This window comes from Chlorocebus sabaeus, chromosome 9 (assembly GCF_047675955.1).
Source record: "Chlorocebus sabaeus isolate Y175 chromosome 9, mChlSab1.0.hap1, whole genome shotgun sequence".
Classification (NCBI taxonomy): domain Eukaryota; kingdom Metazoa; phylum Chordata; class Mammalia; order Primates; family Cercopithecidae; genus Chlorocebus; species Chlorocebus sabaeus.
The window spans coordinates 14162616-14189147 of NC_132912.1; the positions used below are offsets into that span (position 1 = coordinate 14162616).

The window sequence follows — 26532 nt, forward strand, 5'->3', positions numbered from 1 at the left end:
CTATATTACCTTTAATGTGAATACAGGTGACGAGGTGGTTATAACCCTTTTCTCAGGGCTAGGCTGCCATGCCATTGCTCCTCCAGAGAGCAAAGATGAAACATGATCCCATGGGTAAGGACATGCAACGCCAGGTCCCTGGATTTAGGTCCTACTCTGTCATTGACTGTATATTCCTATAGAGAAGATTAAACCTCTCCATACCTTGGTTTCCCTATTTACACAGGACAAGGGTAGTAACCCCTGGGCTCTGTGCCTTGTTAGTAACTTGCGATGGTAAAGCAGGGGAATGGACTGAAAGCCTTATAGAAATGTAAGGTCTTCCACGTCATTAGATACTGTGAGACAATGGAAACCGCTGACGGAACTGAACAAACTGCTGTTGCTTTTACACTCCCAATGGAAGAGTGCCGGCTCTCAGTGTTTGCCCTTACCTCTCCTCCTCTTCTATGAACACGGGACTCCATTCTGAAAATTGTCACAGAATTGTCAATTCCACTGACCCAGGTTGTAAGATGTCCAGTGGAATTGACAGGAAATTGTACATTTCAATTAGTTCCACTTCCATTGCTGTGGAGGGTGAGGTGCTACCTTACCTTCACGGGGAAGACCCAGTGCTCCAAGGCTGTGCTGCGCGGGAGGGCCCCAAAGAGCTCAGACCACACTCACATTAAGGCCGGTGTAACAATGGGGTGTGCTCAAGGGCAGAAAATAGCCCTGTGTGCTTTGAAGGCAAGTGTGTGCAAACATACCCAATAACAGATATGTTTTGTGTAAGATACTATATCCCTATATTGTCAATTTTTCTTAAATTGGTAAACAATGACTAACAGAAGTGGTAACTGCATATATTTGAATTTATGCAAACATACATGATTTATTAAACGCTTTATCTGGAGATCATAATGGTATAAATGGAGGTTTCCGGGTGACTGGATTTGTGTGTGTGTGTGTGTGTGTGTGTGCGCGTGCGCGCATCTATAAAGGATAAGTATCTGCTCAATATTGCCATTCGCACAGCCCTAAGGCACACAATTCACATTTCCATGTTAGTATTTGTGAATCAATATCTTAATAATAGAACATATGGTAAAAATTTAGTTACCATACAGACCAAAGAGTTTTCACTAACACCTAACATCACACTCAATAGCAGCCTGATCCATGCGTAAATTTTGCTATCACTGATGGCCTAAGCTCTAAGCTATTGGTATAACATGAAATACACAGTAAGTATTTAGTACATATTAGTTGATGATCTTGACATTCAGAACAAGAAATAAGTCTCAAAATCAAGACCTACACACAACCAGAATGGAAAGCAAAGTTTTTTTTCATTATTCAAATGGCAGAAAAATGTAACTCATCAAAACTCAGGAAATCAACCTTGCCTAAGTATTTCGTTAGCCCCTCATATTTTTAAACCTATAGTTGTTTTTTTTTTTAAATTCAACATTACTGAGTAGCAAATATACCAACCAGAAAAAGCCACTTGAATTCAATTCTGATCTTTATAAGATGCTGCAGATTGCTGCTCTGGCGAGAGAGCGTCATGCGAGGCTGTTCGCTTTATCAGGTCTTGGACTACACCTTAACTGAAGACGTCTATGTAGGTGACGAAAACTCATGGAAGGGCTTGCCACGATTCAAACTGGGCTTTTGGGATTTCTGAGACCAACAGAACTGCCGTACGCTTTGTGGGTGTAGGGATTCTTCCTGCATGTTGAGCCTGTCACCCCAACGACAACCAGCTTTGCATTAACTACAGTCAGCCTCAAACTGCATCTGTTACTCCAGAGAAGGACAAATCCTTATCATTATTTTATAGGATCTTCTCTGCTAGGGACTTCCAAAGTAAACATGCTTTCAGGAAATTAACAGAGTAATTTTAAGCCAAAATCCATAGTATTAAAAACAAATAAACCCCAAATGATAGCAATGTATTTGGGGACCAAAAAAAAAGCTTTTAATCAACTGCCTGCATAATTTAAACCACCAAAGCTTTGAAGCGCCTTCACATCACCATTACCTCCCTTTTAGACACTGTCACCCAGCAGAAGGAATTCACAGCCCTGCTGCACTAATCAGTATGTTTCAATAAACACAGAAGAAATCAGTTTCGCAACCCCCATGGATTTCTCAGCAAGCACTCAAATCTTTCAAACCCATTCCGGGGGTAGTTCCCGACCCAATCTTATCTCTCCTATTTCATCTCTAAAGGCACCCCTCCCCCATCCGAGATCCACAAGTTACAAGAATTACTGTTTCAGGTTTCTCATCATTATCTGTTAAAAAACTAAAATTACAGATCAGATAGTATTCTACAGTCCCAGGAACTCCAACTGTTTGGGAACGTGAGTGACAGAAGTAACGCGGTATACAATGAAAAAACATCTCCCTGTCTTTGGGAGCAATTGAGAAGCAAACAGCCCGCCACGTAGCTTACCCTTTCAACGCTGCGCCTTCTCAGAGATCCATAAGGAATTTTCAGTAAAAGTCTTTGGGATCTATTCGGAGCCACTGCAGCCTGAACCACCATGGTGTACAGCTGTGTGTGTGTGTGTGTGTGTGTGTGTTCCCAGCAAAGGGAGAGAAGGAGCCTCCCTAAAAAATAAGTTATGGTCTCCTGGAGGGTTCCCAAATATCAAATAACTGAAAGAGTTTTTCTTTCGACCATCTGAGTCAAGATGTGGTTTGTCAGGAGGAGGGGGGATGGGAAGAAAGAAAACCAGCCCAAGTTCTGCAACTTCAGCGCTCACGAAGCAACATCTCTAGCTTTCTTCCATCTGTCCCTCTGCACAGCTGGTTCAGCGAGACTGCGGTGTCCTGCTCGTGGGCAAGTAACGCTCCTGGGGAGACTGATCCAGAAATGTCAACTTTGCTTCTTGTGGCTGCAGATGGTAACCAGGTCAGTTGTCTAATCAAAGCTCTATCAGACGTATTATTCATTCCATCACGTGACTCCCAAGCCCCTCGGCTGTACAGTAGGTCACATGCTCACCTTAAAAAGACTATTTGGAATATCACCATCTGGAATGGAGATTAATGCAGAATCCTACATTCTGATTTCACTCTCTTCTGAACGGAGGAACGATATTTGAAGACCAGAGACAGAACACATCAGGGACCTCTTTGCAGTCATAAATTCTATCTATAAAACCGAGCATCAGACATGTATATCTGTTTTCCCTTCCTGCTTTCTAACACATAAAAATAAACACACGGGGTATTACTCACTGTATATGTGAATACAGTCCACGGAGAGAAAGTATGAGGGAAAGAAGAAGAAACTGCTTCAATCACATGATTCAGATAAATCGAATCAAATCGAGCAGACTTGCGTTTGGCACCTTGTCATTTAAATGTTTGTGTTATAGAACATTTATTTTTATGCATGCCAGTAAACGCGAAGAAACTATGTTTCATTTTACAAGGTTGTGTCGAAGCAGACTCATCCATCAAGTATGTCAATTATTTTCTGATCACATTGTGTAATTTCAGATCAGACAGCCTTCTTTGATGGATGGCATAAATGGTTTCAAACGTTAATTTTTCCGTAATATTTTCCTCTACCTGCCCCGTCTCTACTCCTCCCTAAATCGGCTTATTGCCATAGCAGAAAAAATTACTACAAAGAAAATCAAGTAAGGGGCTTCCAGGATGTGGGGTATGTTCGGATTTTTTTTCTTTTTCTTTTTAAAGCGTTTCTACATACACTGCTTCTGTCTGCTCTGAGTTTTACGAAAGGAATGACCATTTCCTTTGTAGTCATCCCATGGTTTTTGGTGTTAGCCTCATACACTCTGGGCACCAGCTTTGAGACACTGTCTGCAGACTAGTGCTAAGTTTATTGAAAATGACGGAAAAGAAGGTTCTGTTTATTCAAACAAACCTAATAGGAAATGGGGGTGGGGTGCGAAGGGAAGAAGCAGAGTTTTACACTATGAGAAAATAAATCAGAAGGAACAGGAGAGGGGTGCCATAGCGGTGGCAGCAGCTTGCAGACTGGAAACCTGGGTTCAGCCCTCCAACGCAGACACACATCACAAGTCAGTTAAAGAAAGCATCAAGTTGATGTGGGAAATTCCAAATATACAACAATTGGGCTTTGTTCATAATTGGTTCCATGTGTGCAGTGGGAGAGTCAGTGAGAGGGTGAGAGAGACAGAGGGAGATGGAAACCTCTTAACCACGGCTCACACGGCGTATTTGGAGAGGTGGTTTAGGTTTACATCTCTTTCTTCCCTCTTTCTTGCTTCTTGCCTGCACTGCCTGGTTTCAGAGTACTGGCGGGGGGTAGGAAAAAATCTGGAACGATACCCGATGATTGAGCCAAAGCAAGAGAAACTCATTTCTTTGTAAAACTGCACTTGACGTTGTAACGGTTTTGAACAAAGGATAGGCACATTTTCAGAACACTTTATCTGTTCAGAGTCAAGGCATGTCTTTCTTCCAGCTCAGTTTTGGAGTTGGTGGAGGGGACAATGATGAGATGGACTGAGAAGCCACTGCCTCTTCTGTGACCCAGGCCAGGGCAAAGCCCCAGGGAGCTGAATTTATTTACATTTGACTAAATGCAACTTCCTGTTTCCCAGGGGTATTAATGAGTGTTTCACTGGGGGGCTTAGGCTTATGGCATAGTTCAGACCATAAGGGACATTTTGATGAACTAAGTGCAAATAAAACAAAAACACATGCATTTGATTAAGGTTAAAATACATATAGAAGAGAATGTTAATGGAAACAAAAATAACCCTGGGCCAGACTCCCACACATCTGAGTCTCACACATTCCACATCCTTCCCTTGGGAGGCGGGGAGAAGGATCACTTTTCATATTAGCACAAGAGTCTCCTCCCAGATAATGGAGCCCTCCCCAGTCCCCTCGGAGTAGGTGACCGCCTCCTTGGAGTGATTTAAAGGCTCTCAAAGGTTGGCTTGTCCAAAATTATCTTTCTGCTTGTCTTGCCATGGGTGTTGGAGACTTACACATTCAAAATTAATTATTGAGTTAAGGTCTTTAAAAAAAAAAAAAAATAGAGACAGGGTCTCACTATATTGCTCAGGCTGGTCTTCAACTCCTGGGCTCAAGCAATCTTCTCACTTCGGCCCCCTCAAACTGCTAGGATTACAGGCATGAGCCACCATGCCTGGCCAAGTATTTCTTTCCATTGTTAGAATACAAATATGTTTCCCCGGAAGGGATATGCATTCATACTCTCACAGTTACGACCACTTTAGGAGAAGCGAGGGGAGCGAATGTTCACTGAGTACCCACCCATTGCCAGGCCACACGCTGTGAGGTTATCAAAGGTTACTTCCAGGGAGGAAATGAGTTTCATTATCCCTGTTTCAGAGGTGAAGAAACTGGTGCTCAGAGGGGTATAATAAGTTGGCCAAGGCAGCACAGCTAAAAATGTCAGAGCTAGGATGAAAACCAAAGTCAACTGGTATGATTTCAGGGTCCAGCTTGCTGTCCCATGGGACTTTATCGGATTACAGCAGTTTGGAAATCCCAAAGGAAGATACATCCGTTGAATCCAACAGGAAAATGGAAAACTCTGTCTTTGAAAAGAAGAGAATGTCAATACAGGAAACTGTTAGATTGAGCAATTTTAGAGTTTCTGGAGCTGCTGCTTTGATGTCACCAGGAGTTAGGCACAGGGGATGGAGGGGCTAAGAAGCACAAAGGGGAGGCGGGGAGGCTGGCCTAAGTGGTCAAGGAAGGAGCCGAGTTATTAGAGCCGGTGGGGCCAGGGTCACCTAGTAGAGGCTGGAAACTTGGAGACCCATCCAGTGGAAGATTCAGCCACTGCTGGAGCCTTCACTCATGGTCAAGGGGAGGTGAGGAGAAATTCCTGGCCCTTCCTTTCTATCCGACTTCCAGTCTCCTGGCAGCGTCTTCCAGCTAGTTGAAAGGGAACTGTGGAAATAGCCGTATAGGCAGGGCAGGGAAAGGGTGAGCCATAAATCTGAGTATATGTGGCTCCGGGCCAGCCCTGAGGGACTGAGACATTGGACCAAAGGACTGGGAAACGGTAAATTAAGGGTGAACGGAAAAGAACAGCAAGAAGAGGTGGTACACGGTGGCTGACGCTGGTAATCCCAGCACTTTGGGAGGCAGAGGTGAGTGCATCACCTGAGGTCAGGAGTTTCCAAGACCAGCCTGGCCAACATGGTGAAACCCCGTCTTTACTAAGAACACAAACATTAGCTGGGCATGGTGGTGGGTGCCTGTCATCCCAGCTACTTGGGAGGCTGAGGCAGGAGAATGACTTGAACCCAAGAGGTGGAGGTTGCAGTGAGCTGAGATCGCACCACTGCACTCCAGCCTGGTAGGCAGACAGCACAAGACTCTGTCTCAAAAAAAAAAAAAAAAAAAAAAAAAAAAAAGAACAGCAAGAGGAAAACCTACGAAAAAATATTACATAGAAAGAGCAGGTTGTTTTCAGGATGGCAGATGACACGGTACTCTCAGCATCCAGGAAGGGCCTAATGGCTGCTGGATGTGGGGTGGGAGTCACGGGGGGAAAGATGCCTCAGGGATAGGAGAGCAGTCAACAAACTGTGTGCAGGAGAGGGAGATGTAGAAGACACTCTGGTTCTAGACTCTCTGAAGCTGCTGCTTTTGATGCCTCAGGGAGCAGCACACTTAAGGCTGGCAAAGCCTTTTGTTTGTTTGTTTTGAACATTTCCTTCCAGTCTTGGTGAAAATGTTTGCATCAAAATCCTGGAAGGAAAATGCATAGAAATCCATTGAGCCAGGTTTCAGGAAAGTCACTGATCTTGACATGCCACAGCAAGATGTATCAAAGCAAATGGGTGTTCCTGGTCATGAATAGCAGGGCGTGAAAGGGGTGGGGGGAATGGGGGGGAATGTTCCATCAGAGAGAGAGCAGTTTGCAATGCTGGTGATAATAGAGGCAGCAGCAGGAGGGGGAAGAGTCTGCTGGGCCAACGTGTACGCGCGGTCACAGGAGGGGCCTCACAGATGAAGTCAGTGCCCGTGTGGATGCATGCTGAAAAGCCACGTGAAGGTTAAATGATCTCCTGATGGAATCCTGGGCCCTGGCACGGACATGCGGCCTGATCATCGCAGCCCAGGGTGATCCTGATGAGCTGGCCTCAACTATTTGTCCAACCGTTTGCCCAGTGCCTGAAATCACCACTAGTGAGGCTGACCTGTCTGTCCCCTGGAAGTTCACTCACATGTGTGTCTGACCTCAGAACTGCCACTTGCTGGCACTAAGTAAACTCATTTGCATTGCTTTATTTTGTTCATTTGGCAGAATACTGAAAGGACAGGTCACAGGACAGAGAGGTTTCAGCTGGGGAGGTGACTGAGGTCACACTGTATAATAGGTGCTGTCATGACACTCCCAGGGCAGAAGGCAGGCTGAAGCCACCATGAGCCCCAGCAGAAGTGGCAAAAGATGGTGAGCTGGAGGAAGAGATGGGAAGGTGACCTGAGGGGCCACTCTGATTTTGTTCCTTATCATTCTTTCCCTTGTAAAAGGTGAAATACCACTTACATGAAGGAAACGGAAACAATCCAAAGCTGACCATGTAAATATCTGTCCTAGCTTCCATCTTGAGCCATACTTCCTTGTAACATCTTGCAGGCTGTTAAAAGCGGGCTCTTTCTCAGTGTCGTTTGAGGTCTCCAGGCAATAGGTGGCAACTATTCCCACCTTCTCCCACATGCCAATCAAGAAGTTAGGCCTCTAAGCAGGACATGCACAAGGGGTGTCTGAGAAGCAGGTTTGAAACCCCTCAATGACCTCACCTACAGGCTGTAGGAGGAGGGAGAGGGAGACAAAAGAGGAGTGTGGGGCTCAGGGAAAGAGAGGCGCCTGAAATGGCTCATTGGAAGAGAGGCATCACTTGGACCAGGGAATTGCAGGGATAAATCCCCAGAGATTCCCAGCAAAAAACCCACAAGGCACCCTGCAAGAACAAGAGGTGGGTTTAAACACCCATCAATCCCAGAGAGAGCCAAGGCCAGCCCAGCCAGGCATGGTGGCTCAAGCCTATAATCCCAGCACTTTGGGAGGCCGAGGCAGATGGATCCCCTGAGGTCAGCAGTTCAAGACCAACCTGACCAACATGGAGAAATCTCGTCTCTACTAAAAATACAAAATTAGCCAGGAGTGGTGGCGCTTCCCTGTAATCCCAGCTCCTTGGGAGGCTGAGGCAGGAGAATCACTTGAACATGGGAGACGGAGGTTGCGGTGAGTCGAGATTGTGCCATTGTACTCCAGCCTGGGCAACAAGAGCGAAACTCTGTCTCAAAACAAAGCAAAAACAAAAACAAACAAACAAAAAAACCCAAAACCCAAGGCCAGCCCATGACAGCTCAGGCACATAAAGCTCTCAGCTGGGCCCTGGCCTTTGGTCCACTTCAGCTCTGGAGGGGTGAAGACAGGGCAGTGAGTATCAGGGAGGTGGGTGGGGATGCAGGGGAGGGATGTGGAGGTGGAGCCACACACTCAGGGCTCCCACTGCAGCCATCGCCCAAACCTGTCCCCAGCTGGGGGATGGGAGAAACCATCACTTTGATGGAAGCTGGTGTTGTAATTATTGTCATGTGAAGCAGGGAAGAGGAGCAGTAGGATGAAATTGAACCAACATGCAGGAAGAAAACATATTCTTCCTAATACCCTGCCTCGATCATTACACATTCTATGCATGCAACGAAATATCACATGTCCCCCATAAATATGTATGTGTATTATGTATCAATACAAAAATGAAACATAGCTAAATCTTCAAAAAGTACATTCTTAAAAGACTTGGAAAATTCCTAGAGCAGGAGGGGGAAGTTTGGAAGGGAAACTCTGTGTTTCTTCAACATTCCACCCCCATCCCATTACCTCCCGACCCAGCTATAGCCTAGGTAATTCATGTCATGTCTCATTAGAGGAAGCTGAGACTGAGGTTAGACAAACAGAAAGGCTGCCTACATCCATAATTTTCTGTTTGAAAACTGGCTGGAATTTAGGCCAAACATGAAACCCAATATCCGTAAGAACAGGACCAAGACATCAAGCAACACTCCTGTCACCAGACCTCACAGGCCCAGGGCCTGCGAGATTATCTCCAGCTCACCAGTGTGGGAAAGTGTAGCTTTTTCTTGGTTTCACCTACGGTTTGCTCTAACACAATGCACTGTTTGCAGTATCTGTCTTTGGACAGACTTTTCCTCCTCCTGTGCCATTTGGAAGACTCTGGGTAGAACTGTACCTAGCTAGGGTGGGCAGATACATTTTTCCCTCCCTCCCTCCCTCCCTCCCTCCCTCCCTCCCTCCCTTCCTTCCTTCCTTCCTTCCTTCCTTCCTTCCTTCCTTCCTTCCTTCCTTCCTTCCCTCCCTCCCTTCCTTTCTTCCTTCCTTTCCTTCCTTCTTCCTTTCTTCTTCCTTCCTTCCCTCCCTCCCTTCCTTTCATTCTTTCTTCCTTTTCTCTTCTCTACTTCCTTCATCCCTCCCTTCCTTCCTTCCTCCCTCACTACCTTCCTTCCTTTTCTTCTGTCCTTCCTTCTCTCCCTCTCTCCGTCCCTCCCACCCTTCCTTTCATCCTTTCTTCTCTTCCCTTTCTCCTTCCTTTTCTTCTTTCCTTTCTTTTCTTCTGTCCTTCCTTCTCTCTCTGCCTCCCACCCTTCCTTTCATCTTTTCTTCCCTTTCTCCTTCCTTCCCTCCCTTCCTTCCTTACGTTTCCTTCCTTCCTTCCTTTCTTCCTTCCATTCCTTCCTTGTTTCCTTCCTTTCTTCCTTCCCTTCCTCCCTCCCTTTCATCCTTTCTTCCCTTCCTCTTCTCTCCTTGCTTCCTCTCTTTCTTCTCTTCCCTTTTCTCCTTCCTTCTTTTTTCTCTTCCCCTCCCCTCCTTCCCCTTCCCTTCCCTGCCTCTCCCTTCTTTCCCTTGCCTTGCTGGACTGCAGTCTAGGCTTCATTTAATACTTCATTTAATACTTATCCTCCATGAGCAGCCAGGCAAATGAGATAAAAGATGTTTAGACTGAATTGTGCAGTTTGATTCCTGCTTATCCTTGCTGGGAGAGGGTGTGGTGTTCTAGGATAAATGGTCAATTCCTTGCTTCTGCCATGACACTGTCCATGCTCTTCTTGTATACTGTACTAAGCTCTATCATACTGGCTTTGTCCTTGTCTAAATGGATAGTACTATTTTCATTTATTGCTTATGTTACATCATTCATTCAACCACTATTTTATTGAGTGTTTAATAAAATATGGCAACTCCCTTATATGGCATCTTCTATTACAGGCACTATTCTAAAGTTTTAAAATATTTAATTTATTTAGTTCTCATTACACTTTATCAAATAGGTACTCTTACTTTCCCTGGATGAAGACAAAAGGACTGAGGCACAGAGATTGAAGTAACTCACTCAGGGTCGCAATGAGAGGCTCCAGAGTCCATTGACTGCCTCCCTCTTCTGTGTTACTACAACGGATCAAGTGCTGAGCCAAGAACTGGGGATGCAAGGGAACTTTTGCTTATTGGAAGAGTTTTCTTTTGTTCCTCAAACTCAGCTCCTCTCTGTGATGAGGTGTCTGTGGTGAAGTGAAAGACTGCTGGCCTTAGCCCTGAGTCTGCATGTGAAAATGTCATCACAAGGGGAAGCAGACCTGGCCCCCTTCCAGGGCAGAGAGGAAAATGCAGCCTGTGTTGCATGGGAACTTCACGTGCTAATCGCACATCCCAGAATCTCACTCAATCTTTATCATAGCAAGCATCAATCACTCAATCTTTATCATAGCAAGCATCAATCATAGAGAATGTCAAATTTACCAAACACCCACCCAACAGGATGAAACAATGTTTGTGAAAGTTCTTTGTAAACAAGACGTGTGCACCTTCCCTTTTCTTCCAGTCTCAATTCTGCACATGGTTTTCCTGTTGTCTCATTTGCCACAACAGCCTCCTGTACTTCACCATCTAGCCTTCTGCCTCTTCCTGTCTGTTCTGCTATAAGGTCCATGTTTCATCCACCTGAATTCCTTAAAGGCCATCTGGCTTAGCCACATATTTTGAGTGGTAAAGAGACTTCTTCCTGAACCTTTGAGAGCTCCCTGTTTAGTAGATTTCATTTGAGTAACTATGAGTACAGAATTAATTCACCCAGGTTAAGACCCCCTATCCCCATCAACTGAAAATCACACATCACAAAGGAAGCTAGACCTTATCCTCTTGCAGGGCAGGGAGAAAAATGCACCATCTGCAGCCTGGAACCTCACGTGAGAATCAGCCATCCCAGGATTTCATTCGATCTTTCTGGCAAGGATCTAGCCATAGAGAATGTCAAATGTGAATGACCCATGTGGAAGATGAGTCAGCATCTGTATTAGAAGGCCTTGCTTTATGGACATCAAGGACAAGGCCCATCAACATGCTTGCAGGTTGTTCAGCTCTTCATCCGCAAACAGAGATCTTGCTCACAAGCTGCAGATGGATTTTATGCCTCCACGTGAAGGTCCTTCACATCTGGTCTTGATATGATTTGTCCCCATGAGAACTCCACTTGCTCTTCCCAGCATGAGACCAAATCAGGTCATCAGTGGCTATAGCCTGGCTAAGGGCTATTCTACATGGTGGTAATGGCTTATTGTGTGTGCTATTAGGAGTGATGTCATGCCCAGGGTCCGAGGAATCAACGCTCTTGCAAGATGGCTATGTGATTAAGCGGGTAATAAGCTGACCTCTATGAAGCTAGCTGTGTAGATTGGCTTTCAAGATCATTTTGCAAAACCCTTTTTCATGTGCTGTCAGTTGTGGATGGATTTTGATAACTAGCATTGATTTGCCATGTTTATGAAGCGCAGTTTCACAGGGTAAACTGTGTAATTGCACCTGGAATGGCAATATAAATAATGTACTTATCTATGGTATTGACTGCCCAGGATTCGCTGAATATATATGGCATACCTCCAAACAGAGCCAATAGCTGTTGACTCGATTTTTACTAGGCTTAGCTCTCAAATTTCAGGTGTCTTAATAAGCACTGGGTGGCGAATGATCAACTTTTACATCTGTTTCTAATTTCCATGCTTCCTTTTTCCAGGAGGAGAAATTTAACAAGCAATTTTCTTCAACAGGGGAATAGTTCATCTTGGTTCAAGTAATCCCTCTGGTGCTGCAAAGGACAATGGCTTTCTTTAGGGCCATCAGATTGCTTTCGCTCCTGTGCCCAGGGTCATATCACTCCCAGGGTCAACTGTCCATTTGCTCATGGACATCTGGGATGAGTCACATGTATATTTTCCCAAAGTGAGGAAGGAAGAAAAGAAAGCATGTTGAATCTGCTTTTGTGATATACTGTTGCTTTGAAGCCTCATGTCATAGGAATATGGTTTATCTTGAATGTGTTCTAGAGTATACCCAACATCCTGTAAATCAAAACACCGAAATGCAAGCTTTGACCAGAATGGGTAAAACACCTCCAGTGCACAAATCCTTGTAGGTAGATGAGGATGACTAAGGGATTCTAACTGTTCTTGCTTGCTGGGGGTACTCTATTCTATGAATTTTAAACCTCTATGGCACAAATGCAGTTAATAGACTGTTGACATAAAAATTACATGAGATAGCACAGTTCTGCCTATGAGAACAAGGGTAGTAAGAAATGACATTAAGGCAGCTGGGAGCAGTGGCTCACGCCTGTAATCCCAGCACTTTGGGAGGCCGAGGCGGGTGGATCATGAGGTCAGGAGATCATAGACCATCCTGGCTAACATGGTGAAACCCTGTCTCTACTAAAAATACAAACAAACAAACAAACAAAAACGGTTGTAGTGGCAGGCGCCTGTAGTCCCAGCTACTCAGGAGGCTGAGACAGGAGAATGGCATGAACCCAGGAGGCGGAGCTTGCAGTAAGCTGAGATCGTGCCACTGCACTCCAGCCTGGGTGACAGTTTGAGACTCTGTCTCAAAAAAAAAAAAAAAAAGAAAGAAAAAGAAAAAAGAAAAAAGAAAAAAAAATGACATTAAGGCAATATTCTTATTTGCATACTATAGAACAATGTATTTTAGACCTCATTCCATGAGCAAGGGGGAGCCATTTAAAGTTACTTTTAAGAAGGAAGTGACACCGTCCAATCTGAGTTTTGGGGACTTGATTGATAAAAGATGAATGGCAGAACAAAGAACCAGGGTTTATTGGGGGCTGAGAGAGCAGTTACAAGATTATTGCAATTGTCCAAATGAGAAATGATTAAGTGCAGAACTAGGACATTGTTCTTTTACAATTTCTATTCTGGTAGACTAGAGGAAGGATGGTCCTATTAGTCAAAATAAATGCACAGGAGGAAGGGAAGGTTTGGGGAGATGATAATGAGTAGCTTGGGGAAGACAGAGCTTCTAATGCCTGAACATTTTGACCTGGAACTTAGCAGAGGAGTCAAGTCTGTAAATGCAGCTTTGGATTTCAACAGCAGACTACTAATCACTAAATAAGTTATCAGTTAAGTGTGAGGGCAGACGTTCAGTAACACACAAATTTACTTCTCATGCACCTTTACTGGAAGATGTCTCCAGCAGAAGAATGCTAGAAGGGAATATGAATTCCAAGAAAAGAACTGATCACAGGAGAGGTACCAAGGGAGTTTCCAGAATAATAGAAAAGAGGACCCTCAAGAAGACAGTCATGCAGGAGACCAAGAGAAGAGCTAATCCAATTGATGCAGGAGGAAGGAGGGCTTCAGAAAGAATGACTCAAAAAATAAACAGAAAAAAAGGAGTGGGCTAAGTATCTGATGAATTTATCAAATTGAGAGGAGTTACATAGCTCTATTGAAAATCTTAGATAAAAGTGATTGATAAATACATAGAACATAAAACAAACACTGAAATAAGGCAATTATCAACTCCAGGAAAAATATAAAGTTGTAAAATCCAAGACACGCCACCATAATGTATAATATTTCTCAGATGTAAACAAGATTTTAATATTCATAATAAAACTGAATTTTGATTTAAACTGTGACATCAATATATTCAGAAGACAGAGGGGGAAGAGGTATGTGTGTTTGTAAGGAAACAGACTCAGAAGTCGGGAGGAAAGGACTGGAGCCTGGGGTTTTTCTTTCTAAGCCTTCTAGTACTCTTCAGCTTTCAAAGGTTATGAATATTGCCATGTACACATATTATTTTGATAAAAATAAAAATTAAATTATAAACAGAAGGATCAATGTTACAGGGGATTTGAGCCAACTAAGGACGGACAGTGATGGAGCTGATACCTTTGAGAACGTGCTCATACAATGTCAATAGCAGAAGTAGGGCTGTGGAGGGTGAGCTAGAGCCACAGGCCTCTTTCTGAAAGGACAAATTTGAGTCTGATACTGGGTTATTTAATCCAATGAGAAATGTTTCAGGAAAACCTGCTTGATTTCTTCTATTTCTCTTTTTCCTTTAGGGTATGTTGCGGGTCTCCTCATCTATGGATTTGCTGTTGGAATGACTGCTGAATGCAAAGCCTCCAAGGTATGCCTCAGAGAGAAGCATTTTAAATCTTCTGAAACAAGATGCAGACAGACAAAATGAAACAGGACAAAGGCGTCACTGAGAGCACTGCCAACACTTCTGGAGCTAGTCCTGAAGAGCCATTCGTGCTCTTGGACTGATCTCCCGTCTTGTGCTCCTGGCGTGTTTGCGGGATCCTGCATGTGCATTTGCAAGTGCGAGCTTGTGCACACGAACATGTGTGCTGCTTCCTCTCATGAACCCAGCAGCATAGCAGCAGCTAGAGACGCCCCAGAGTGATGACAACTAATTATGAAACACCAGTCTGATATGTCCCTTTTATCTCATCTTGCAGAAGCCTTGCATTCCCCCAAAGCCCTCCAGTGGCCCTTTGTAATCCCAGAAAAGAAGTGTCAATATGGAAACAGCTGTTCTTGAGATAGTGGGATGACATCCTAATGAGCATGCCATCATCTACAGAGGAAACCCAAGGCTAATGGGCGTCTGATGCAAATATTCTTTCTAGATCATCTAACTCACACGAGAAAGGCTACAGTCCCCAGCAAGGCTGGGAGAGGACACACTGGCCTATAGATGTCAAGTCCTCTTTTGTTCTTATTTAGGTTTTTAGCCTCTCAAACCCCGTGGGGCATCAGGCAATCTCCCTGGCTCCTCTGGAAGGCGACTCTGGAATAAGGCAGCCCAGAGTTTGCTTTTTTGTTTGTTTTTGTTTTTTTTCCTTAGAGGCCATGCTAGGGAAGCCAGCGGGAGCACAGGGCTCCTGCAATTTTGGTAGCAGGAGAAACAGCCACAGGTTGCTGTAGTTCAGGCAGGGAGGGAAGGCTGTGCTTAGAAAGAACCTGAATTCCCAATCATTCAAGGGGGGAAGGTTAGGGAGTAATAGTGGGGGACAGCTTTAGAGGTGGAGGAAAGGGAAATGATGGATTGCAGCAAGCGACCTAAAACAGATGCCCTTTTTAGGGGCAAGGCAAGGGATGAAGAGAACTGACCTACCACGTGCCTCGTTGGCATCAGACACACCCCTGGGCATTTGCTCTATGTCACCTCTTCTGAATCTTCACCATGATCCTGTAAGATGGGTAGCGTTAGCTGCACTTTATTGATAAGGAAACTGAAGCTCACAAAGAGGAAACACTTGCCAACAATCTCACATCTAGGAAGTGGAACCAAGCTGGGACTGAGACTTGAGCTCATGAGACTTCAAAGCTCCTCCTCAATTTTCTTTGAGTGGGGAAGTTATACACAAAATAAAAAAAAACCTTTATTAAAAAGAGGGGGGTCCAGATATGGTATATCTGGACCTGGATATAATGGTATATCTGGTATATCTGGTATATCTGGACCTGGAATAATCCTAGCAGTTTGGGAGGCTAAAGCAAAATGATTGCGTGAACCCAGACATTCAAGACGAGCCTGGGCGACATAACAAGACCTCACCTCTACAAAAATTTAAAAAAAACAAAAACAAAAACAAAACACCCAGGCAAGGTGGCTTATACCTATAGTCCCACCTACTTGGGAGGCTGAGGTGTGAGGATTGTTTGAGTCCAGGAGGTCAAGGCTGCAGTGAGCCATGATCATGTCACCGCACTTCAGCCTGAGGGATAGAGGGAGACCCTGTCTCAAATAAATAAATAAATAAATAAATAAATAAATAAATAAATGTGAGCAAGCAAACTTGGGAAAGGTTGTGTTTTCCCCTGGGGGAGGGAGATAATTTTAATCTAGAGGGGATACCCAGAGACTCCTGGAGTCCTCACTCACAGTATTTCATTTTTAATCTGGATGGTGGTTACACTGGGTGTTCATGTTGTAAATAATCCTTTAGACTATATATACATGTTTTATGGGCTTTTGTGCACCTCACCGATATCTTACAATAACATATTACAAACAAAAAAGAGAGTCCCTATTCTTTTTGCATCCAATGATTTCTTCAGTATATCACAGGATGGCAGCTGAAATGACTGTGTCAGACACCAGATTACAACCTGGTAAGAAATGCATGCAATCATGAGATTTCTGTTTTCTGCATTTTATTGCCCCCACCAAAAGTTAAATTTTACAATGACGGTAAAAATACACTAGTTAAAAATCAAGCGATTGATATGTATCGTTTAGGCTCCTGTATACACTATTCTAGGTGCCACGGAGGTTACAAAGGCATTCTTGCCTTTTGGATCTCAGGATCACCTTGAGGAGGAGGCAAGATAGAGACACAGAATGAGACAATGAACCAAGCAAAGTCAATGAATAATGAGTGGCACAGAGAGAAAGTGCGATGGAAATCCACGTGTCTAAGCTTCGCAGAGGAGAGAGAGTTTCATTGAGGCTTGAAGGATGTGTGAACTTCAGACAGGTCAAGAGGAAGCAGAATTACAAGCACAAAGACAGTAATGAGAAGAGGCTCGCTGCCTCGCAGAGACTGATGTGGATCAGCATGGAGTGGGACACTCACAATGGGAAATTATAGGAGATAGGCTTAAAAGAGAACTTGACCTCCAAAACCTTGTGTGATCTGGCCCAAACCTTTGTCTAGCTGCCTGAATTTGTTGGAATCATATGATTTAATATAAACATTGCATAATGCTAAATGTGATTTAAATGCTTCTTAAGGGAGAAGCAGGGGCACAAAAATGTTGCTACAGAGGGCAGGCAAATGCTATGTAAATCAGGGGTAAAAATTAAGTGTGGGGAGTTTGGGCTAGAGATGATAATGGGTGGAAGAACTGGAGAAGTACTGGCTGCGAGAGGATGAGAAGGTGAGTTCAAGTGAGAAGTCAAGGACGCAAACTGGGACGATGAAAAGATGGGTTGTATTTAGAGAAAAGGATGGAGTGTCTGACTCCATTCTCTCTCAAGGGGGAGTGCATCTTGGAGCTTTGAAATGAGACAAAGGTGGTAGAAGTATTAGGAGAGGAACCTGCAGGTAGGGGAAGTCAAGGAGAGAAGAAGAATGTATTAATAACTTTGTGGTATTTAAATAAAACAGTTCCCTGATTAATTCGTTTCCTCCAATATGACCAAACTCACACCAACCCTTTGGCATGCCACAGATCACCCCCAAGAGTGACTCCACAGCCACCAGCCACTGTCCCGGGCAGGGCGGCCAGGCAGAGGAAGTCAGTGGTCCAAGAAACCTCCCTGTCTGCAGTTCAGTTTCTGTTCATACTTCTCATAAAGTCATGACCCTGGTCATGAATCTCCCATTCCTGGAAACCCAGAAGGATGCTCTTCTGGACACATTCTTCCTCCAGGCGTAACTTCCAACACTAAGGGCGGAATGAATGCGAGTCGCCCAGAGCTCCAGACCCAGCCCTGGGAAGGGCGAGTCCCTCTGGGAATTCTGCCAGCACAATGTTGCCTCAATTTGAAGACAAATTTTAAATTAATAAAGAAAAAAAAAAAAAAGCCTCAGACTCTCACGCCTGCCAAAACACACCATTCCCTGAAAGGTTCCTGAAAAGGACTCACTGATGTACTATAAAGAAAGCGCCAACCTTCCATAGCCTTCTCCAGATGCGAGACGCAGACCGGCGGGTCCTGGAAAGGTAACACAGCTCACAGCCGCCTTCCCGTGGGCAGCCCAGTGTTGTTCTTGGATCGAGAAGACCTTTCAGCTGCCATACCACCTGTGCATTTCACAGTCTGCAGTTCCCTAAACCCCTATGAATAACACAGGACGAACAGACCCATGGCCAACAGAAAACCCCGAGAAAAGTACTGGAAGAAAGAGTGTGGTTGGTTTAAGATAGAAATGATGTGAAGGTTGCAATGCGTGCCCTGGAGTTTTGGAAGACTGCATCGCTAAGACCATCACAGGAATAGAAGTGTCCTTGACAGCTGCTCTTTTCTTTAGCAGCAACTCTCTCAAACAGCCTCAGGCCATAAAATCATTTCCCGAGGAACTCTTGGTAACTGAATGCCTCTCCAAGTAGCAGGGATCCAGACGCTAGAATTCTGGGGACAGTGAAGTTCATGCCTCTATCCTACATGCAGCATTCTCTACAAAAAAATTAGTACGTTGAGCACCCTCCTCCCTTGTTTTTCTGGAATGGTCACTTCATAAACAAACAAATCTGGTTCTTTCAGGGAATAGCTATTGAAGCTGCTTTGATCTCTTCTGGCAAATGTTTTCTATTTCTTCAGCCTATTCATTCAGATTTCTGCAAGTGACTTGATTCTAAACCCACATCTCTGCTATTTGATCTGCACAGACTATTCTGTGCCACTCAGGCATTGAGGAACTTTATGGTTTTCTCCCCCGACCGCACGTGAGTAAGAATAAATCATGGGGACTTGGGAATTGCACAGTTGCAGATTAGAATGCGATTGTGTAATGGGGACAGGGTCCCAAGGATTTTCAGAGTGGCAGGGAAGACTCTCTTGTGCCTGGAATAGGAAAAGCCTTTACTTACAAACACATCCATGAGCAGGTGCTCCAGTGTCAGCTCAAAGTCTTCCAGCTTGGCAGCCAAAGTCATGGTGAACGTCCCGATTTGCTCTCAGTCCCCGCTGACAGATCAGACCTGCAAACTCCCCAGCTCAGGAAACACCGTCGGCGTCAAATTTGATCACAAGGCAGGGTTGCCACTAATGGGAAGTAGAAACCCTTAAAAGAAAGTAGAACATCGCAGGCTGGACTGCTAGAGCGCTGTAGCCAGAAACTGTAAAAGGATATTTTGAAAAAAACAAACACCAGACTCTAATAATGGTGCTATGGGACCAGACTGGGCATAAAGTGAGGTGCCCAGATGAAGACTGCAGCCACTGCCTTCTCTGTGTAACTTCACAATCCGAGGTGCTGGCCAAGTGCAGAGAACCTCACCAGTGAGTGAAAGAGAGAAGTGAGATGGGGTGAAAGCAAGAGTGGGGAAAATGGAATAGACCGTCTGACTCTGATATTTATAGGGCCACATGTTTTTGACTCTAGCCCATTTCTCAGTTGATTTCTGACCTTTCATAAATGGCTAAACACACTGGAGTGTATTGTCGAACGGGGGCAGTGGGTCCTACAGAAGTTGGCTGTGACCAATGCTAGGGCAATTCACACAGACACACCATCAATAGTTCTTTGTAGGGAACGTATCAGACCTTGTTTTGTACACGATGACTGAAAAGCACATAGTCTTGTGAAAAACAAGGAAACGAAAGTTGTGCGGGTACTAAATTTTTCCTCAGAATATTATTAGATCCCTCACACTCTCTTCCTTCTCCATCCTCCGCACCCCCTCTGCTGCAAGAGTAGATAAACATCAAGGAAAAAATTTAATATCTCCTGTCAACTCCTCAAGCTTCTGCCAGTCACAGAATATCCACGAAACCTTGCAAATGTGGTTTCTCCTTTTCTGCTTCCAGAGCTTTTTCTTTCTTTTTTTTTTTTTTTTTAACTTAAAAATGTTTGGAAATTGTGGTAAAATATACTTCACACAAATTTGCCATGTTAACTATTTTTAAGTGTATAGTTCCATAGTGTTAAGTACGATCGCCTTGTCCTTGGTTCACATTGTACTGGAATAAACAAGATAGACTTGTTTATTTCATCAATGCTCTTCCTGGGATGGACAAGGGATCAGACCGTGGATAACAGCTAGTGTTTCTTATTTAAGGCAGTCTGCTAGTCTCAACAATGACTTTACATGATTATTGCATAAGAAAAATTTGGAGGCCTTAAGGATAGTCACTATCACACCCGCGTCCATCTCCAGAACTCTTTTCATTTTGCAAAACGGAAACACTGTAGTCATTAAAAAATAACCCCATTTCTCCCCTCCCACAGCTGCCTGGCCATCACCATTCTTCTTTCTGTCTCTATCAATCTGACCACTCTAGGAACCTCATATAAGTGAGATCGTATAGTGTTCGTCCTTTGGTGACTGCCTTATTTCACTTAGTGTAACGTCCTCAAGGTTCACCCACGGGGTAGCCTGCGTCGGACTCTCTTCCCTTTTTAAGGCTGAAATCATATATCCTAAGAAAGATACTGCTTTGGACAGTTTTTCAGGCCTGAGAAAATCTCTCAGGGACACTTCGTTGTCAAGACGCTAATGGCCTTCCTTGCTGTGACTGTAGTCACAAAAACAGCCTTGGTCTAGCAAACCAGTGCCCAGTTCTGTCCTCTTAGTACCCTAAACGCTTTCTATTAAACTCTAGTCTCCTGACTGCAAACAGAGCGTGACCACTTAACAGTCAATGTTGATGTCAAAGAAGGTGGCCCTCATGAGATCGAGAGGGAAATATAAATAGAATGTTTCTGCTTTACAGTAAAACTCCCCTCTCTGCAAGCCAGAGCTCTCTTAGGTATGAACAGTGAAAACTCTCCATTTTAGTATCTCTCTGTGAATTTTCATTTCCCAAAGGCGATACACACAGACTTAATTCAACATTTCACACTTAAACAAAACTACCATAAAATTAAGGGCAAAGATAAAGAAATGGACAAAAAGCATGATATTATTTTAAAAGCAGATTTGGAGTCTGTCAGACGAGTTTAGCTTGCAGTTGGTCCGAAATTGTACATACGTGTTCTTCGAGTTACGGTTTCTATTTTGTTTTCAGGCCTCTAATGGAAGAATGAGAGCGGGTCCCACAGCAGGTGTCTCTTGTTAGGAACGGCACCAGGAAGGGGCGGACAGTGCTGTGATGAATGTCTTCAACAGCCAAGAATGCGCAGAAAATCTGTTTCCCTGATGGGCTAACTGAGCTACAGACCTTCCTAGGGGCTCATGGGTTTGCTACGTTTGAAATTGATTCAATAACCAGCTGCATCACATCAGCAACAGTCTCAACACAAGAGGGCTTCTTGCCACAGAGTTGCCATCTTTTGTTAAAACCATAGCTGCCCTGAAGGTCCTCAAAAAGCCAAGTGCCTTCTCTCAGCAAGCAAGAGAGCCTGGTGCCCATGAGGGGCCCCATCATCAGGAGACCATGAAGGAGGGTACGTATCTGCATATGTGCAACATTGTTCTAGTTTCCCAGCCATCTCAGAGGAGTGTTCAACACCAAGTTTTCTTTCTTTTTTTTAAAAAAAATTATTTTTAATTTTTGTGGGTACACAGTAGGTGTATATATTTATGGGTTACATGAGATATTTTGATCCAGGCATATAATGCATCATAATCACACCATGGAAAATGGGGATGTCCATCCCCTCAAGCATTTATCCTTTGAAAATCAAGTCCTCTTGGCCCCTTTCCTTATGAATTAATTTTGGACAAAACGTTTTTAATAGCTGGAATTTCATAAGAGATCTACTACTTGTTTGTTTCATCAACCCTCTTCCTGGGATGGACAAGGGATCAGACCATGGAGAAGAGCTATTGTTTCTCATTTAAAGCAGTTGCCAAGAGGCAGTGGAGTCTCCCAGTCTCAACTGTGACTTTACATGACTATTTTCTAAGACAATTTTTTGGGGGGATTTTAAAAACAGTCAATGCGGCCAGGCATGGTGGCTCATGCCTGTAATCCCAGCACTTTGGGAGGCCGAGGCGGGCGGACAGCCTGACCAATATGATGAAACCCCGTATCTACCAAAAACACGAAAATTAGCTGGGCATGATGGCATGTGCCTGTAATCCCAGCTACTTGGGAGGCTGAGACAGGAGAATCGCTTGAACCCAGGAGAGGGAGATTGCAGTGAGCTGAGATCATGCCATTGCACTCCAGCCTGGACAACAAGAGCTAAATTCTGTCTCAAACAAAAACGAAAACAAAAACAAAACAAAAAACAGTCAGTGCATTGGCTTCTCTTAGGTGTAAATAGCCAACTTCAGGGATAAGATACTGTACATGATTTGGGCAGAGTGTGTGGTTCTTACTCTCCCACTGGGACTCTAGGAAGAACGTATTCAGAACATTCTGTTCTTCCAACAAAAGTCACTTTAACAGTTTCCAAAGGAGAGAAACTGACCAGAAGGGAGTTAGCCTGAAGAATGCACAGGAAATTAGTGTATGTGGATGTCACCCCGAAGAGACATTGATCATGAATTCAGATTTTAGTGAATGATATGAGCCACTTGGAGTAATTGGGTACCAGGGAGAAAGTAGAACCACACCAGTGTTAAGACAGAGAAACTTGAAGATTCATTCATATAAGCAAGTTCACGGGCCTCAGTGCTTATCGGTTTATGAGAACATGGTGAAGGCTGGCTTGGGCAGATCGATTGTGGATGTTTTCTTAGTAACTATATTCTAGTTACCTGATATATATTTTTGATAATTATGGGGACATTTTGTTGATGCTTGTATCAAATGTGAACAATCATTTGTTCATTCATTAATGCATCCTTTGGACAAATATTTATTTACTAACTGGGGCATATACTGGCATAGGTGCTGGTGCCTACAAAGATGATTAACATGTAGTTTCTTCTTCTAGACCTTACAGTCTAGAAAAGAGGAGGCCTGATGTGACTGATGTAATCTTATATTATCTTTTCTTGGGAAATACGAATGTAGATTCCTTATCAGGAGACTCACTCTGGGACTTGGGGATGAGGGAGAGTCACTGACAACGGGGGAGAAGAGGCTGTTGCCCTGAGAAACATTAACTCTTCTCCATGCTCTGATCCTTCGTCCACCCCAGGAAGAGGGTCGATGAAATAAACAAGTAGTATATCTCTTATGAAAATTCAGATATTACAAACATTTTATCCAAATTTAATTCATAAGGAAAGGGACTAAGAAAACTTGATTTTGAAAGGATACATTGCTTGAGGGGATGGATATCTCCATTTTCCATGGTGTGGTTATTAGGCATTGCATGCTTGCATCAATATTCATACTCCCATTCTATGGGAAGGGCAATGAGTGAGAATGAAGGAGGGACATGGTACACCTCCCGAGGTTGCGATTTGCAGCACTAAGTGTCAGGGACATCAGGGCAGTGATGGATCTCAGGGTTGAGCCCAGGGATCATTGGATTTGAAGAGTTGACAACCAAAGTCTGAATGCTGACAGCACAGGATCCTGCTACCATTTATAGACATCCCTTGATGGTGTAAATCTCCGTTGGAAAAAGATCCACTTTAACCATTGATCACAGCTTGGTGGCCACCTACGAACGATCTGACATGAACCACCCTGCTGGGCTGGCTGGTTGATAACAATGAATCAGCGACACACTCTATATGGTCTTTTTCCCAAACCTGGAGGATATTATGCTAAGTGAAAAGTGTCAGACACAGAAAGAAACACACTGCATCATCTCACTTCTATATAGAAGCTAAAATAGTCAGACTCACAGAGGAACAGGGTAGAATGTGGTTTCCAGGAGCTAGGGGAGGGGGAAATGGGGAGATATTGGTCAAGGGATACAAACTTTCAGTTATTCAGGAGGAATAAGTTCTGGGGTCCCAATGCACAGCAATGTGACTAACAATGCTGTACTGTACACTTGAAATTTGCTGAGAGGATAGATCTTAAGTGTTCTCATCATAAAATGTTTTTTAGAAAAAGAAAGCAAAAAAGAAAATGGTAACTATATGGGGTGACGGAGATATGAATTAGCTTGATCCTGGTGATTATTTCACAATGTATACCTGCATAGGAACATCACATCATATGCCTTAAATGCATACAATTTTTGTCAGTGATATCTCCATAAAGATGGAAAAGAAAATTCAATGATATGTGTAAAAGCAACTGATATTAATGTCCTATTGACATACTTGTCTGTCAAGCTTCTGCCTTACCTTCAAACTAGAAAGAGAGAGGCTTTGAAAGATAGTTTGCTTGTTTAAGTAAAACAAGCTCTTTTGATGGCCGTATAGACAGCAAGCTGCCTGTCTGGATCTAGTTAAAGGCTGGCCTGTCTCCTCTGCTATCTCGTGGAGAACAGACTTGTTAATTTAAAGGTTTGCTTCTATAGGGCCCCTGGCAGCCTGGCACTAGCCAGGGATCAGGCAGTGGTTCTCAGAAGACTACACTCTTAGCATCTGCCCTTATTCTTCCACGTTTGTGTAGATGGCTTACACAACCAACCTTGTCTTTCCCACTCAGGATGCGTTTTCCATTTTGACAGCCTCTCCAATGAGAACAAAGCCTCTATTCCTCTTCATCCATCCCCAGCCCCACGGCAGTCCCTGCCTCGTGCACCCACAACCCCTGACCAGTCACAAAGATGAATTTCAAGACTTTCAAAACTCACAAGCAGGGAAATGAATGTCAGGCACACCCGGCAGTGCCCTGAACTTATGATGGGACGAAACATAATAACTCATCTTTTCTCATTCTTGCCATCTGCCACTTACTGTACCATTTGGAGTCAAAGAGGCTTGCAGGGATTCCGAGGTCACCACCAGAAGTGCGCAATTGGAATGTGCCAGGAATGATCGCCTGGGCTTCACCACGTGGTCTTTCTAAAGCACTTGTTTTCTAGGGTTTAAATACACATTGTGGAGACACTAATCCTTACTGCGTCCTCCTGAATCTTTATAGACTTTTTTTCTTGAGATAGAGTTTCACTCTTGTTGCCCAGGCTGGAGTGCAATGGCACTATCTCAGCTCACTGCAACCTCCTCCTACTGGGTTCAAGTGATTCTCCTGCTTCAGCCTCCTGAGTAGCTGAGATTACAGGCACCAACCACCACACCTGGCTAATTTTTGTATTTTCAGTAGAGATGGGGTTTCACCATGTTGGTCAGGCTGGTCTCAAACTCCTGACCTCAAGTGATTCACCCACCTCAGCCTCCCAAAGTGCTGGTATTATAGGCACGCCCAGCCTTACAGGTGTTTTTTAATGGCTCTTTCCCACCTGTAAAAGACACACAGGATTTAAATATTTCTATGCCTTCCGGAGTTGTTATGAAGACATGAGCTCTAGGCGAAGCTCTTAGAGCTGATCTGAAATGAGAAGTTGTGGAATAGGAGCTGGAGCTGTGTGAAGACTGCTACCATTGCATGTTCTGTACTTTGGGCATCTTTGAGTGAGGCATTTTGATCATTAACATCACTGCCAAATCCAGGAAGTCTGCTGGTTGTAAAACAATCTTGAGGGAGAACCACCATCCATTTCACTCAACTCTGACTTAGATTTTTTTTTTTCTTCCCCCATTGCCTTTCCCGTGGGCCTTAGAATGATCAATGACATTTAATGCCTTTAGAGTCAGCAGCCTTGGTTCTAAGAAATATTCTAAGTTTTTAATTTTTTGAGATGGGGTCTTGCTATGTTGCCCAGGCTAACCCTGAACTCCCAGACTCAAGCAATCCTCAGGCCTCAGCCTCTTGAGCAACTGGGACTTCAGGCATTCTGCCACTCCTGCTCTAACAAGTATTTAAAAATACCCCTTACTATCCTCAAATAAAATCCATGGATAGTGCAACCTGCTTACACATATTGTTGAAAAAATATTAGCACAATTATCTGTTATGTAAACAAAAGATAGTAGGAAAGTAATCTGCCAGCAAATAACGTATATTACAATATGTAAATGTTTGCAGATAATGCAACTACAACCAGAAATCATGAGGAAGTGATCGATTTCTTAATTACTGTGAGGCCAGAGCTACAAATGCTAACTGCCAATGGCCTGTTGTGTTGGAGACTCAAATGCCACTGGGGTATTGCCATTAGTGAAGCGCTTTTCCTGAAACATGAATAGTTCTTGGTGAAGTTCCAGCTAAAAGAAAGCATTATCACACCTTGACTTGCATGAGAGTTGTACTTGGGAGAGTCTGTAAACGGTGAACTGCAAATGCCACAATCCACACCTGCCACCCCTCCCTCACTATTGCTGCCTGGGAACTATGTTGCCACCACTTCCAGTGAAGGCCACCAGGGGGCGCCAGCAACAGGGAGCTGCTGGCAGACACCACCCTGAGACGCCCATCCTTTGGTTGGTGTGTGCTGTGTCCACCATCACCCCTCAGACACCAGCATGGCATCCCCTCACCCTATCTGTTGCTAGGAGCCAGCATCCCTGGACTGCACTAGCGATAAAAGGCAGGGGACATCCTGCAAAAGGAAATGGGGCTGAGTGTCTTTGTGTCTTGGAGCAGGAGACAATGGGGGTTGGAAATCATGCACAGTCTGTTTCCCA

The 26532-nt window shown here is 44.1% G+C and overlaps 1 protein-coding gene across 9 annotated transcripts in view; it reads right to left on the reverse strand.

Annotated features, from left to right (window-relative positions):
• The window catches only part of FRMD4A (FERM domain containing 4A), a 692609-nt gene that overhangs the window by 362008 nt on the left and 304069 nt on the right, over nt 1–26532 (reverse strand). For 2 of the 9 annotated variants that reach the window (XM_008002326.3, XM_008002324.3), the window contains exon 1: nt 2447–3095. The exons of 3 other annotated variants lie outside the window; for them this stretch is intronic. In XM_008002326.3, the coding sequence (XP_008000517.3) occupies nt 2447–2539 (93 nt within the window). In that variant the 5' untranslated portion in view covers nt 2540–3095. Of the gene's footprint in view, nt 1–2446; nt 3096–26532 lie in introns of those variants that run through there. 4 more of the 9 variants (XM_037983472.2, XM_008002322.3, XM_008002327.3 and 1 more) reach the window with 3 other exon arrangements.